The 16657-nt window shown below is 45.1% G+C and overlaps 1 protein-coding gene across 5 annotated transcripts in view; it reads right to left on the minus strand.

The window, feature by feature from the left end:
• CSNK1E (casein kinase 1 epsilon) overlaps positions 1–16657 on the minus strand; it is a 49868-nt gene that overhangs the window by 25765 nt on the left and 7446 nt on the right. For 3 of the 5 annotated variants that reach the window (XM_081024201.1, XM_081024197.1, XM_081024199.1), the window contains exon 2: positions 11925–12012. In XM_081024201.1, the coding sequence (XP_080880327.1) occupies positions 11925–12000 (76 nt within the window). In that variant the 5' untranslated portion in view covers positions 12001–12012. Of the gene's footprint in view, positions 1–11924; positions 12013–15896; positions 15922–16191; positions 16407–16657 lie in introns of those variants that run through there. The other 2 variants (XM_081024198.1, XM_081024200.1) reach the window with 2 other exon arrangements.

The raw sequence follows: 16657 nt of genomic DNA on the forward strand, positions 1-16657 counted from the left end.
TTTAAATCACTCTTAGAATACTGGAATTTGCTCCATTTCCAAATCCCATGTTGGACATAGTCACTGAGAATGCACAGCTTTGACTATTACAATCAAAAGTTACATTTAGATATTGCCAAAGCAAGAGGTTGTATGACACCTTGAAGACTATACAGTGGTACCTCGGGTTAAGTACTTAATTCGTTCCGGAGGTCCGTACTTAACCTGAAACTGTTCTTAACCTGAAGCACCATTTTAGCTAATGGGGCCTCCTGCTGCTGCTGCCTTGCCGATTTCTGTTCTCATCCTGAAGCAAAGTTCTTAACCTGAAGCACTATTTCTGGGTTAGCGGAGTCTGTAACCTGAAGCGTATGTAACCCGAGGTACCACTGTAACAGGTTTTATGGATTAGCGTCCACTTTAGATGCATGAAGTGTTATCAACAGTCAGCAGAGATAATTACACACAAACAAACAATTCTGGTGGGGTGGCCTGGAGCACTTTTTTTGGTAAAAGATCATTAAATGAGTTTCAGATCCTGCAGCCTGAGGACTTGGAGAAGGTACATGGTTAGGTTTGTGCAACTACTTGCATTTTGGACCCTTGTCCCTTTCAGCTTACAAAACCTGACTGGGAGGGGGCAGCTGGCTGGGCCAGAGAGGTTATTAATGCCTGGGCCAGCTGAAGAAGGTGGTGGTGGACTACTCCTAAAGAAACCCCTGGATTCAGAAGTTCAAAATAGTTTCAGAACAGCAGCCGAGGTTCCTTTCTGGGGAAGTTCCTCAAGAGGATGGTTGCCAAGCAGATCCAGGCACTCTTTGGAGAAGACTAATTTTCTACATCCATTTCAATCAGGATTCAGGCCCAGTATGGGTACAGAAATCGTCTCAAGTTGCTCTGGGTTATGACCTGTGTTGAGGGGGGTGGAAACACGAGGAGTGTGACCCTTTTGATGCTCTAGTCTCTCAGCGGCTTTCAATACTATCAACTATGGTATCCTTCTGCGATGACTTGCTGGGCCGGAGGCACAACGATGCAGTGCTTCCACTTCTACTTGGATAGTTGGCTCCAGGTGGTGGCGCTTGGAGAATACAGAACACCCCTGTGGGGTCTCCAGTGTGGGGGTCCAACAGGGCTGGTTCTGTCCTCCATGCTATTTAACATATACACAAAAGCAGGACTCGTACGGAGCTCTGAAGCATGCTGTCTCTAGAAATGGCCTCATTTCTAGTTTGCCTTTTCATCTTCTGCAGGTGAGGCAGTGACATGCTGAATTGCTGCCTGGTTGCAATAACCGACTGGATGAGTGTCAAGAAAGTGAAGCTTAAACCTGATGAGGCTGAGATGCTGCTGGTGGGTGGTTCACCTGTTCAGCTGAGTGGTGTGCAGCATACTGGATATGGGGAGCTCTCTTTGAAAGAGCAGGTTCATAGTTTTTGATCCACTGCTGTTACTTGAAGAGGTAGCTTCAGTGGTGTCAAGATCCACCTTCCAGAAGCTTAGGCTGCTGATCAACTACAACCCTATCTGAACAGGTAACCTGGCTGAACTGTGCTTTACATGAGGCTGCTTTGAAAAACTGTTCAGAAACAGCAGATAGTGCAGAATGCAGCTACCCAATTGCAAACAGACTTGAGGCAAAATGATCATATAAAGCTGATATTAGCTCAGCTGCACTGGTTGCCTCTACATTCCAAGGCCAATTCAAAAAGTTGGTTTTGATCTTTAAAGCCATATACAGATCTAGACCCCAGTATTTTTCAGATATGTCCCAACATGACCCTATAGGGGCTCTTAGATCTGTATCAGAGGCCCTTACCTGGGTGCTTCCTCAGAGAGAGATTTGAAGAGTGGTAACAAGGAAGAGGTCCTCTTTGGTTCTGGTTTCCTGTCTGTGCAAGGGGTCTCTCCCCAGTAAGGTCTGCCTGGCCCAGTCATTAATGTCTTTTTGGCACCAGGAAAGAACTTTTGTCCCAGGCATTTGTCTGATTCTGATTATTTTGCTTGATAGGATATTTTGATGCTGAGGTTATATGCTGCTGCTTTACTGGGTCTATTCTACAAGTTTTTGGATTTTTAAAATTGCAATGTATTGTTGTTATGCTATTAAAATGTTGTAAGGTGCTTAGAGACTATGTAGCAAGCGAAAGGCAAGAAAGCTAGGAGCAGGGAAGGCTGCAAAGGGTAAATATATATTGTTTATATTTTTATCAAATTACACATTATGCATGTTTTTATTTTATACACATATGGGTATAAGAAAAATGCTGTAAACAACGGAGCCTGAGGCCATGGAATGCTATCTGGGACATTTCTATGAAAAGCTCAAAAGTGACCTAGACTCTACACTTCACAGTCCAAAGTAGGATACTGAATGTAGTTGAAGCTTGGTACTGTTTCTTTCAAATACAAATTGGAGTGCTTAATAAAGAATGACCCATGCAAAACAGAGGCTTGGCAAATCAACAGGCCACAGGATAAGTGAACAGTGAGAGCAGCAATATTTGATTTAACCTCCCTTCATGAACAGAAAGGTAAGAGGAGGTGCACTGCTCTGAACACAAATTGAGGTTTTTAGGCTTACCATAAACTGGTCAGCTGCCATTCTATATATTGTAGTGTCGCTGCTTCTTGAACTTTCGAAGTCTGAGTGACCTTCTATGGACAGAATCATGATCATGCAAGGGACATGTTGGGGCAAGTTTCCGAGAAAACAAATCTAGTTTGGGGCTTCAGGAGTGATCCACTTTGCCAGTTAGCCACTCACCCTAAGGTGCAGAAACTCCCACTAGACCTACTCAAAGGAGTAGAGCTTAGTAAGCCTTGGGCTCCCTTCACTGCGTATGTGCAGCAGTTCCCACCATTCTTCTCCGGCCTGATCTTTGCCCTTCTACTTTGAGACAAAGCATCATTTGCATTAGAACCACAGTTTTCACTAAACTTGCAAATCAGGATTGAAATTCAGCATTTGATCCCGATTCCAATATTGCAGGGATATAGAACCCATGACCTTCCAGATGCTGCTGGACTACAACTCCCATCACCCCTGAACCTCGGGCCATGCCGGCTGGGGCTCATGAGTGGATTGCTCTCCGTCATGCAACACATGGTTGTAGGGAAAAAACACACTAAGTACCCAGTGGGCAAAACAAGCTATGGGAAGTGCCACACGAGAAGCAGCATGAGATTCCAAGGCTTCTTTAAGTGCTCTTTCATGTCGGAACAAACCATGGTCTGGCATTATGTGTGAACCACCTCAAAGTCATCTCACGACACTTATGTGCACAGGTATGGCAGCACAGAGCAGTTTGGAACAAGGAAAGCCCCTTAACTTGTGTACAGTTCTGGGAAGTTGGTACTGACAATGTAAAGCAATAAAAAGCACCTCTGTGTATGTGCAGAGTGCAACGGCAGCCTGCTCCTATGCATTTGGGAATAGGGAGCAGGATTTCCCAACAGAGTTGAACCCCATTGGCAAGTGACCTAGTAAAAGACTTCTGTCCTTATCTAGGCTGCAGGAATAGCCAACAAGCACATAGTTCTGCAATTGTGGGGGAAATGGCCAAAGCAAAAAACAACAACAGCCCCTATCTTGCTCTATATACATCAGCAACATTCTCTCTCTAGTGGAAATGAAGAACAAGGCACAACAGGCTGGGGATATAGTATGTTCTGATGTACCAGCCAGAGAAAGGAAGATTTCCATTTTCCACAGGAACATGTGTGAAGCAATCATTTGAACAGGTCTTGGGGGGGGGGGGGAGAAGAGAAGCAAACATCCACAGAGACAAAAGTACTGCCACCACCAACCTGTCAGTGAACTTTGTTTGGCAAAGCAGTTGCACTCCATTTTAGTCATAGCCCTGAGGGCAAGGTGTAAATTCAGGGATGTGATCCACCAACTCAGTTCTTGACTTGAATAGGATAGAGGATGGCACTTGCATAACACATATTTCCGCTTTTAAATTCTCAGCCATTATCTTATCATCATGCCCGGCATTACTCATTAGGAAGATACGTTCCCCCTTAGGACCAGAGTTATACAACCTGCGGTGTCTGCCTCTCTCTCTCTCTCTCTCTCTCTCTCTCTTGCATTTCCTTCTCTGTAGGAACTCCTAGTCCTCTCTCCCCCCCCCCCTTCCCATGGGCTTTATTCTCACTCCATCTGCTAAAATGATCAGCAAACCAAAGTTAATGCTGACATTTAAAGAGTGTTGTCACTAGGCTTTAAAGCTACAACCCCAATGAGATTAGCCGGGAGGAGGGAGGCTGTGGGCGCACAGGAGCTGACATCTGAGTCACAGCTTCAGGTCTGTCCTCTGCAGACTCAGGAAAAATGGCATCCATTTATAACATCAGTGGCCACACGCAAGGTATTTTTGTAAGCTGGTCTAGAATCCTACAAGTGTTAAGGCAGTATTGAGAATGCCATGTGAGAAGTTGTACCAAGATGCCTGTCCTTTAGGCTGGAGGCCTCACACACATCTTGAAGGGGGGGGGGTACCTGTTTTTTTCCAAGCAGCCATTCAGAATAGTCCTCTACCTCGAAAGAGTCTGTAAGCAGAATGTAGAAAGCTGCTCTACCAGGCCAGCTAATTGGCCCATTTTGCCCAGCTTTGTCTACTCTGAAATGGCAGGAAGCTCTCTAGAGACTCAGGCTGAGCTATCTTTCCAATCACCTGCTACCCAAACCTCTTTTTTTCCTCCTGGAGATACCAGTGTGAGCAACTGTACCTTTGCACATACAAAGCATAGTGCTCTGTCCTCATGCCATGGGGGCCTTTCCCCAACACGTTGTATGCAAACTGCTTATTTAGCAATCCTCGCCAACATCTTACTACTACTACATAAGCTGCCTACCTTTTCCTAAAAACTGTATTTTAGGCTGTGACTCACTAATTAGATTTCTTTTTTTTTAGGGCAGCAGAGCATACAGGGAGGATAATATGTTGAATCTCTTTAAAAAGCCTCATGTCAAATCCACAACAGGAGGTGGTGTCATTATCTCACTCATACATTCTACGTATCTACGTAGCATTCATTCTTTGGAGTGGTTTTGTCTCTGGACTGCTCAGTCAAGGAGCCCAGAGGTGTGGACAATACAAAAGGCAGCAGGCATGTGCAAAGACCCAACTTTCTGTGATAGCCAAGTCCAAAATCTTCCTGGTCCCATCCAGCTATGCATGACAGAAGCCCCTGCTGCCTACACCAGAGAACAAGGTAAGAAGAAGACTGAATTTAATCCAGCTCAGAGTACAAGAACTCTACCTATTTGGAGTAGTGGTTAATGTGTTGGACAAGAATCTGGGAGGTCTGGGTTCAAATCCTGAACCCAGCCACGAAATTCACTATTACAGTTTCTCAGTGTAATTCTGCCCCACACGGTTGTTGATAAGGTAACATGGAGAGAAGGGGAAACTTTTGTGTGTCACTTTGATCTTCCTTGCAATAAAGGTGGGATATGAATGTAATGATAAATAACCTCTTGCCTGCTAAAAGTCAGAAATGCTTTCAAAAACAAAGACTACATTAAAAATGAAAATAGCATACTTCTCCCCATTTCATATCCAGGTCTTTAATCATACTTATACCTAAGGCTCATTTATAAAACTTATTTCCATTTAGGTTCCTCCTCAAACCCCAGTTCTTCAGCCAGCCTTTTCCTGAACCCCCAACTGTCTTATTTTACCTGCAACTCCCTCCATTGCTCTCCTGCCTTTCCCCAGCCCAGCCCATAATCCCCGCCTCATTGTTCAAACACAGAAGGAAGAGTCAAGTGAACACCAGGCACCGTCCCCATACGAGATAAATCCCCAGGAAACCATATCCAATCATAATCATGCCTTTGCTATTACAAATAAGATTATGAAGCAGCCAAGACAACAAAGGGTAGTTAGGAACAATCCCGTTCCTTTGCCTCATTCCATATAGATACAAATGCTACCAAGACCTTATGCTTCAGTGATCTGAGAAATCTGGAAATCATCAACAATCCTACGCAGCATCCACCCCCTGTCTCATTCAATTGTGTGGGCCGCATACTTCAAAATCCATTTGTTTCAAACTGCTCAAATGTGGGGGGGTGGGGTGGCATGACGGAGAAGGTCTTACAAAAAGATTGATGCCACCAGCCTAAGTGAAAATGACAGTCTTCACGAGGGACCCTTTTGGGAAATTTAGATGCATGGACTTGTTGGGGCACATAAATACACTCAACACACACCCATTGGCATTCAAGAGCAGAACAACATTTTGCCACCACCTTTCCTCCCTGTCATTTTTTGTTACCGAGCGGCAAAAGAAAAGGATGGAATGGAGCAGATGGGTGAAGCCAGGCAGGGAGAGAGAGAGTTAACTAGCTAGGAAACAAAGGGAACGCACCCCCTCCCTCCGAGGGAGGGGCCTGCCATCAGGAACTGTCCAAGCAGACACCACCAGCTACCCAGCATGCCCTGCTTTGCCAAACAGCCTTCCGTGTCTGATGGAGAAAAATCTCTATTCCAACCTGTAGCAACTCCTGCAGATAAAAGTTCTGCCTCTGGATCCAGTGACAATACACTCCCCCAAGCGGCTACTGTATTCAGGATCACCCACCTCTTCCCCCCCAACACACACACCATTGGTTCACCAGTGTTTCTCAGTTGAGCCTCCCAAACCAAACAGTCTTCACAACAGAAAGCAAAGTCTCCACATTCCAGACGTGTGTTTATAAAAGCCATTGAATTACAGAATCATAGAATGCAAAAGAGGCTTATAGGGTGTCTAGTCCAGGACACCCCAGTCTCTCGGCCTGATCTCCAATGCTCTTTTTTCCAATACCAGGCTTGCCAAGCAACAAGCAACCTCCCTCTGGGGTAAGTCACTCCAGTCTGATTTGCACAACTGGGCTGGCATCCTGAGAGCACAATTTCAATAAATCCACACGGTGGTTGGCATGTGCAGAAGCAGCCAGCCAATTTTTGATTTACCTACTTCGCTTTCAGTTATTTTGTGGTGGGGTAGGAAATACAAGTGCTTGCATTTAATGAAATACACTTCACTTGGCACTTATTGGACGGAGGAATAAAAAAGGTGGAAAGACCAAGAGGAAGGATGCAAGTGGAGAGAAAGAACAGTGGGGGCTGAGCCGACTGAGACGTTTTCAAATCCGCTCATGTTGACATTGAGATGAAACTATAGAAGGGCTACTGGATCTTGGGAAGGATCAAATACACCAGCTCATCAGACATCAATTTTTGAAGCTTTCCAAAACTCATGGTTGGCCAGAGAACTGGTGCCCCCCATCACTTGAGCAGCGCCAAAAAATTCAAAATAGGAGGTATGAAAAAACAAGCCGCCATCACTTAAGAGTCTGTTACTTAACAGAAAAACTATAATGAAATACTCCTAATCAAGAATATGCAGCCTTTATCTTATACTGCAAAATTGCAAAAGCTTCAAGCTAGATATATTCCATCTTTGCCTATGCCCATACTTTCACAACTGCAAGAAAAAGGGATGGACAGTTCTGCCATCTTTATTCCTAGAGGGCACCTTGCTTCATCTCTACGTTCAACATGGCAGTGCCCAAAGTATACTTGCTGACCCCCATCTTAGAAGCAATCATGCATTTGCAGTACAAGCACTATATGTGCAGTGTCAGTGACCACCATCTCTTGCTTGAAGCCTGTCAACCCTGTACCAAAGGCTGAACTTAAAATACAGGCAATAAATATTGTAGCTCCCCACCTGTGCGCCAGTTCTGGAATAGCAGAAAAAGCTAAAAAATATGTAGCTGCCAGTGAAGTGCTACCAAATTACCATAATCAATTGATAACTACAAATTACATATTACTGAACACCATAGCAGCAAGTTCCTAGCTGATGCACAACAGACCATGGAAGTACTTTGTAGCAAGGGCTTGCAAACAAAAATATACAACCAATACAGGGCTGGGAATAAAAGGGATGGATGAACATTTCAGAGGAGATGAAGGAAATCAGCAGGCATTCAAGGTGCAAGCAGAATAGGGCCCAACGGCTCTTGCTGAAGTAGCCTGTTAGGTGGGTGGGGGTCTTCTTTCAGGTTTAAGAAAAAGCTAGTCTAGTTGGATGTAGTTGGAAAAACCTATGGCTTGGACCAGAGGGACCTGGGTTCAAAGTTGTGTTTGTTTATTTAAACCAGTGGCGGAGAACCTGTGGCCCTCCAGATGTTGAACTTAAGTCACATCATCCATGACCACTGGGAGTTAGGAACCTGTGGCTCTCCCAACACAGATGGACTCAGCACCCAATTTAAATGTTCATATCCTGCTTCATTCAAAGGTATTCTGAAAGCAATTTGCATCAATTATTAGGCACACAAACATATAGGGTATTATTATTATTATTATTATTATTATTATTATTAGATACTACTATTGTGGGGGGGACCTGCTTTTAAAAGCCATGTCACTTTATGTCACATCCGTTTCCAGAATCTCATTAAAAGAGTAGCTCAGAAAACCCCACTGCAAGTATGGTCCAAACCAAGGGGGCAGACACAAAGAAAGCTGCATCCTTCCTGAGCCACAAAGCTCACCAGGGCTTAGACAAAATCACTTGCAGACTAGACTACTTCACAGGATAAAAAGGAACAGCTTGAGAAAACTACCCTGAGACCTTGGAAGGAGAGAGAAATACAAGTTTAGTTGCTAAATAGGTATGGCAGATATCCAGTTGGAGCAGAGGGCTTCTGACAAGTGGAAACGAGAATCTTGGAAATAAATAGTCAAAGGAAAAGGTGACAAGATGGGGTACAAGTTAACAGCCCTAAGCATAGAAGGATGCAGCCATGACACCATATCCACCACACCCAATACTGTAACAAATTGGGTTTTAAAAATATTGTTTTTTAAACTTTTGATTTGTTTTTGAGTAAAATGAAAAGGATATAAAATTTTAAAATCAGACAGTCCATTTCCATGGTGTCAGAGAGGAACAGGATTTTCCAGTGGGCAAAGAACACAGGCCCAGTATTATGATCCACCCACAGGAGGACTCAAAACACAGCCAGAAGGATGACAACACAGGCTAATTTGTATTGTTTTAATTTAGTTGTATCTTTAATAACTGCATTGTCACCTGCCACTTTGAGGACTCTTTTAGGTGGAAAAGCAACTTATAAAAATCTGAATATATATAAATATATCAATAAAATAAGCAGAAAATGGAAGGTTTACACTGGAAAACTAAGGCAGGGCAGCTCAGAAGAAAACAACCCAAAGCAACCACACTCAAGAGGAGGAATCTGGGAAACAGTGGGGCTGGCAAATCTTGTGGCAATGCCAGAGTGGAAACTGGAGATGGGAGGTTGCAATGTGACACCCTGCTAGAACCTGGGAAAGCCAGCTACATGCTACACAGAAGCTATGCATGCAGAGGCATCACCTTACAGATCACTCAGAGGATAGCCCTTTCGGATGCAGCCCTGGGAAGGGAAGCCGCACCTAGGACTTTTTATTTACCTCTGGGCACACCATTAAGTGAACACACACACACACACACACAAAAACTCGGCCCCTGCTCCTGCCAACCTAGCAGTTCGAAAGCACATCAAAGTGCAAGTAGATAAATAGGTACCGCTCCGGCGGGAAGCTAAACGGCGTTTCCGTGTGCTGCTCTGGTTCGCCAGAAGCGGCTTAGTCATGCTGGCCACATGACCGGAAGCTGTACGCCGGCTCCCTCGGCCAATAAAGCGAGATGAGCGCCGCAACCCCATAGTCGGTCACGACTGGACCTAATGGTCAGGGGTCCCTTTACCTTTACGGTGCTACTGGACAATTTTTTATTTTTTTAATATATTTACACACACACAAAAAGGTAGGGTCATTCAGAACAAGAGATAGTTTGGACTGATTATGAAAAGAGATCCCTGGGTTGTCAAGAGGAAGACATGCTGCCTGGCAGTATAAAAATGAACCAAAGCACTGACAAACGTAATTAAGTCCACCATTCTCAAAAGTAAAAAAAAAAGAAAAAAGGCAAGCACCCAACCCCCCCCCAACCCATAACCTGATGGGTATCCTAAAAGAATCTCCACCTTCCCAATCAGAGAAATACAGGAGTTGAGCATTTGAATTCTTTTCTCTGGCCCTTGCACGCCCTCAGTGATCAGAACTATATGAGACATACAGTGGTACCTCGGTTTACATACGCTTCAGGTTACAGACTCTACTAACCCAGAAATAGTACCCCGGGTTAAGAACTTTGCTTCAGGATGAGAACAGAAATCATGCTCCGGCGGCGCGGCGGCAGCAGGAGGCTCCATTAGCTAAAGTGGTGGTTCAGGTTAAGAACAGTTTCGGGTTAAGAACGGACCTCCGGAACGAATTAAGTACTTAACCCGAGGTACCACTGTATAGGAGGAGGAATCCTTAAGACCCTTTGTCATAACCTTGCAAGCATACTCTACACCAGGGATGTGCAACACAGCAGTGTGACAAAGCACGTTTTGTCACACAAGCCAGTTTTCCCAAGAGCAGCCAGCTTCATAGCCTAGTTGCCACAAGCTAGCAAAAAGGGCTTCCCAATTAGGGAACAAACGTATGCAACATAGCGTAACACCTACAGTCCTGAACTGGGTGCCCCCACCGTCAAAGGGGACAGGTGAGCTGAGACTAAGGGCAGGGCTCATTTTCTGCAGGAAGACCCACATTTGACACTCGGCCTTCTATTTTTTAGGTGTCAAGTCCCAGTATACTCTCACAACTATTCGGCCACTAACATGCCCTTGATGTTTCTTGCCTGCCTATTTTGCTGCTGCCATTTCCATTGTTGTGTGGTGTGTTTGTTAACCGATTGCTTTGGATTATAAGCTGTCCTGAATACCTTGCAGTAGAAAGGTTACGTGGATATAAAGGTTTTTAAAACAAGGTTACCTGAAAACCACCTGCCCATATACACAGACCTGCTAGATTTCTTTATCTGAGGATTCCTTACCAGTAGCACCATGTCTTATGGACCATCATTTGGTAGCGACAGCACTACCCTGGCACTCTTCCTTCTGCCATATGCGTTGCCTTTTCTTTTCTTTTAGACATCTTTTTAAAGACCTATTTCATTTTCCCTAGCTTTGCTAGACATGGCGCTAACAGCAAGGACTCTGATCTAAGTAATCCATCAGGTTGTTGAAAGCTGAAACCTGTACCAACTATTTTGACTTTACCATTATTACGATAATGTGGGGATTAAAGAAAACATTGTTGCTTTTATAGATCATGTTTTATACACTGCTTGAATACTTTTATATTCAGCTGGTTATAAATGTTCATAAAATAACAAACATGTACTTTATATACAAAATCCAAAAAACAGATACAAGATTTTATAGCACCTTTCCCCAACTAGATGTCCTCTAGATGTTGTTGGACAACCTCAATTATCCCCGATCATTGACAACTCTGACTGACTGATGAAAGTTGAAGTCCACAACATCTGGAAAGCACCAGGTTGGGTCAGACTGTTATACAGTGCTGAACATATTGAGGCTTGAGAACTTCTACCACCATCTTTGTTAATGAATACAGGCGGTGACTATTTTAGGTGTGTCCAATTGTCACAATCGCCAATGCATGGTCCTTTTGGACCCAGAAGAGGGGTAAAGGGGGCACATTTATATGCGCTCCACCAACACAAATGAAGGCCAGGAACAGAAGCCCTGTGAGAAATGCTTGCTGCCTTTACAGTAGTACAGAAATCTTACCACACCTCAATTTTTAAAAAGAGTATGAATTCCAGGCGTCAGATAAAAAGAGTATGTACCCCCCCCCCCGGTCTCTGTCTAAATGAGTTGTTTTTCCTCTGGCCCTTAGCCTCCTTAGTTAAGAGAATATAAGAAACACATAAGAACCAACACACACCAGCTCACTATTCCAAAATGTTCTAAGCTATTAGAAGATGCATTCCTACAGTTAGGACAAACTCACCCAAATAAATATCTCCAAAGGATCCACTACCGATTTTTCTTCCCAGCCGATACTTGTTCCCCACTCGAAGCTCCATGATTCAGTTGCTCTGGGAATAAAACAGAGGACATACAGGGTAAGATTAGAAAGATGACCTAAGTCAACACATTCAGCTACCATATGAGGGGCCCAATATTTATGCCTGGTGTGGGGAACTCCCCATCAACCCTGGCCACTGGCTATGCTTGCTATAAGTGATGAGAGTTCAGCAACATCAGGAGGTTCCTACCCCTGGTTTATTTCTTCTTCAATTAAAGTTTTTGGGTCCAGTTTTGCTGCCTAAACCCTTGGGACACTCTCACTGTCACAGTAAAACCTTCAATTTAGTAAACAGTAGTCTGATATTTCTTAACAGGTTTTTTTCCAGGCTGGGGGGCATTCAGAAGATGTGGTGAAGTAACAGTTCAACCAAACCAGTCACCTAAAGTAACCTTGACTGCAAGGCCAACTTTGGCTGCAACATTACCTAGAAAAAAGCCTCAGTGAGACAGATTTGAACATAAAACACACTTGGAACCAGGATGTGGGTCTCTGGCTAAAACAAAATGTATAGCAAAGAACTTTATGGTGGAGAAAGTGAACCCCTCTCAAGGGTAAGCCAGAACCCTACACCTGGCATGCGTTCCAATGAACTGGGATTTGGGGCTCATAACATTTCTACTCTGCTTCGCTTTCCTTCTGGGCAGTAGCATGGTAGTACAGGACAAATTCCTCAATCGCATGGTTCACAACCAGTTACTGGGCCCAAGGTGCACATCTGCATGCCACATTTGACACTAGGCACTCCATATGTTTCCACACATCACGTTCATGAACAGGAGAGATCCATCGAAACCCCAGCACTACCACCTTCACTTCAGCCATGCATGCCAACTTCTTCCTTTAGGCCTGTGCCAAATGTTGTTCTGGAGACTCCCAGCAATATCCTCTCCCAGAAGACCACCATCTTGTGTTTCTCCTGTCTCCTTCTGCCCGCCCCACCACTGTTCCAGTAACGTGGATCTGTTTGAAAGACTGTGGCTCTTTTTAAAGGATGCTGCTGTATGGTTAATTTATGTAATGCATATTTATTAATGTACTGTATGCAGGCTTTGCTCTCCTGGGTGGGTAGACTGCTTGAAAGAACAGGCAAGGATTAAGCAGACAGGGGGTCCTTTCGCTTGATGGAGTCTACAGCTTCCTTTCTGCTGCACCCCAAGGTCTACAATATGCCAGAATAAGCAAAGTAAAGCGGAGTTCTAGTCATATCCAAACTAATCATGTACTGCAAAAAGAGAAGTGGTGGAGCTTAAAGGCACACATTTCACTGTAAGCTTTAACAGGGCATCATGAACCCTAAATACCCAGTTCCAATTACTCAAAGCACAACAGAAGGCAGAGTCTCCTGCTAAAACATGTACCCAAGCATGCAGGATTGTTAATCTGCAAGGACTACAGAGTTATTCTCTTGTCTTAAAATTCAAGCAGAATACACAGCTCAAGTACAGCCCTGGGGAACAAACAGGAATCAAGAGGTTATATTCGAGCAAGAAGATAGGATTGATCCCTTCCACTACCCCAATTAAACTAGGAATGTAACTGCATATATATTTGACTCATACTCTAACTTGCTCTCCATACAAGATAAGTTTTTTTTATTCCTATAAACACTGGTGACACACGAACCGGAAGGAGCCAGTAGTTTTCAGAAGTTACTCTGGAGATGCTTGATCCCTAAAGGTTAGGAGTTTCCTAGGTTTCTCTGCCAGCTCTCTTCAACACATAACCCAAGAGGACAGACAGAAGTAGGGACCGGCATATCAGCAGCTAGTAACCCATCTCACTCAGGACAACACTGGGCTCAAGCAAGCAGGGGCCCAGCTGCTCACTGTGGTTTGCAGTTAGTTGTGACCTTTTAACTTCCTGCAAGAACATTAGGGCTTAATTCGGAAGTACCCCTCACAGCTTTACAGCTGACTGGCCTTCAAACTCATTTTCTAAAAAAGCAGATGTTGTTCAAGGGGGGGGGCGGAGACAAAGAATGAGATCTCCCAATTTCCCTTTCATAAAGATAATAATGAAGCACACACCTAAGTACCTCCAGTTTTATCAGACTTGCTTCCTAGTAAGCATGCATATGATTGAAACATTAATAAGGCAAGCAATGCTTTGGACAGAGGGTTCGGAGAAGGCAGCAAGACCAGTTCATGCCAAGGGCAACAACAAATCAACCAGTCACCTTAAGAATTGCTTCCAGGTGCTGGGGATGGGAACACTTACCCACCCACCCTGCTGCCACATCAGTTTCTCTCCAAACTCTCAGGCCTTCACCTCCTCCATCCAGAGACACAGAAAGGAATTAAGCCAACTCTATGGCCTTCCTCAGACTAGAGCAACAGCCCTAGGCAGTCAAGATGCCAGCCAAGAATTCCCTCTTCATGAAACTAGAAAGACTCCCACACACTCTAATGCATATACTCTGCATGAGTGGATGCTTATACTATATTAATAGCCACTTCTATCTCTCTCCCTTTCTCTCTCTCTCTCACACACACACACACATTCTAGAAAGCTGTATTCGAATCAGCACCACACACAAACCTACTCTACATTATGTAAATGCAATCATATAATAAAACTATGTGTGCAAACACACAGCAGGCCCCACACATCTGGCATTCAGCACTTTACAGTACAGCATAGGCAACCCCCCAAGCAATTATTGTAAACAAGAGGACTTCCATACCAGCTTTACTTGATTTGCTAGAAATCAAGGATGCATCGAGGACCACAGTAGGCCACACTGTGGGAGAGCTGACCAGATATATTATAATGGATGCTTCTGGGTATGAAGAATTGGGGGGGGGGGGAATATTCCATATCAGCTTCAAAGGATTGGGGGGACAGGAGTGTGCACATAAATATAGCAATACTTTTCTAAAAAGGAATGTGCCACAACAGAGATATTTGCTTCCTCCTCTCTTTCCTCTCCATTTCCCTTCAGAGCAGTTACCAAAAAAGAAAAGGAGCTAAAGAAGGCAGATCAACCACACACAACAAATGCAAGCATTAAAAGGAGATAAAAACTGATAAGATCATCTCATCACTCAGCCACAAGTATAACTTAAAATTAAATCACCCTCTTCCAGCGCCAGAAGCATCTTATAAAATAGGGAGGGGGGAGAATAATGCAGCGAGGAATGAGAATTAGGCAGCAGAAATAGCAGCAAAACTTCTATTTACTATACAATCCTCATTACAAATCCCTGAGCTGGTACAAAGAAGCAACATTTCAGAAAAGATGTGGGGGTGGGTGAGATCTTGCCCCCCTCTTCACCCCCTCCCTGCAATACCGAACCTTCCCAGTGCACAAAAGGACATAGTGATTTACAATAACAGCCACTTCCTCCCCCCCCTCCACCTCACAATACCCACCCTATTTGTCAAATATAACCTTTTTAGAAATTCAACAGTGTTTACTATTAGTGTCCCCCCCACCCCACCCCACAAAAACCCCTCACAAACAGCCAAAGGTTGGAGCCAAGGGGGGGAGAGAGGAGAAATGAGAGATACCCGTTACTCACTACCAATTGTTTGTGAAGCCATACACAGATGTTAAGTATAGGAAACGAAAAGGGAGAAGGGGGGGGGGGAGAAGCAGCAGCAATCACCCCCTCCTCTCAAAAACAAACAAACACACACACACTGACTTGGACATTAGGTTGAGCCTAACACTCAGTAAGTAAAATTTAAATATATATATAAAGTCAGTGGAGCCATTTCTGCATGTAGACAGCAAATGGGGGGGGGGAGAGGAACGGGGGGGGGCGACACAGGAGCCCCTCAATGTGTCCTTCCGAAAGTGAAGCTGGGGAAGGGGGGGGGGAGAAAGATGCCTGCATAATCCTTTGTCTCCGTCAAAAATTAAAACACACACACAGAGAGAAAACGAGCCTTTTGTTGTCGTCCCCCCGTTTCGGTTACAGCTTCCTCCTTCGCCTGTCACCAAATTCCACGGGGGGGGCCCCAGCCCTATGCCAGCCCAGCCTTGTGTGCGCCGTGTTGTGTAAGTGTGCCTTGTGTTGTGTATGTGCGCGTTGTGTGCTGTGTGTGAGCGAGCGAGAGCCTCTTCCCCCTCCCCCCCCGCCGCCTTATCCTCCTCTCTCAGCAGAAAAACAAAGGGACGGAGGGGCCGCCTTTCCCCCCGGATTTGCACCCCAAAACCTGCCCGGATCCCCACAATATTCACCCCGCCTGGAAGGAGCCTGTCTGCCGCTTCTGCTCCCGGGGCTGTCAGGGAGGAAAGGCGCCGGGGAAGGAAGGATGACGGAGGATTGGGAAAGGCGGCCGTAGCCAGCTCTGAGCGCCGCCGCCGCCGCCGCCGCCGCTTCCTCCTTCTCTGCGCTCTGCCTGCTCAGCTGCCTCCCTCCTTCCCCTCCAGCCTCCCTCGGTGTGTGTACAGCCGAGGCTCTCGCTCATTGAGTTTCCATTGAGTCTCAGGGCCAAACCCACTGATGTCATCCTACAAAGCCCTGGGCCCTCCCTCGGAGGTTTAAAGGGGCAGCGGCTTGTTTTTGTTGCTTCTTGCTTTGCGAGGGCTTCCTGGTCGCCCACGCTGGCAACCGCTTTTTTTGAGGGGGGGAATAAACGCGCGGGGGACGGGGGTTCTGAAATGACCCGCTACCCATCCCCAAAAAATATGTACCGGCGCAATT

Source organism: Podarcis pityusensis, assembly GCF_964106645.2.
Source record: "Podarcis pityusensis genome assembly, chromosome: 10".
Classification (NCBI taxonomy): Eukaryota; Metazoa; Chordata; class Lepidosauria; order Squamata; family Lacertidae; genus Podarcis; species Podarcis pityusensis.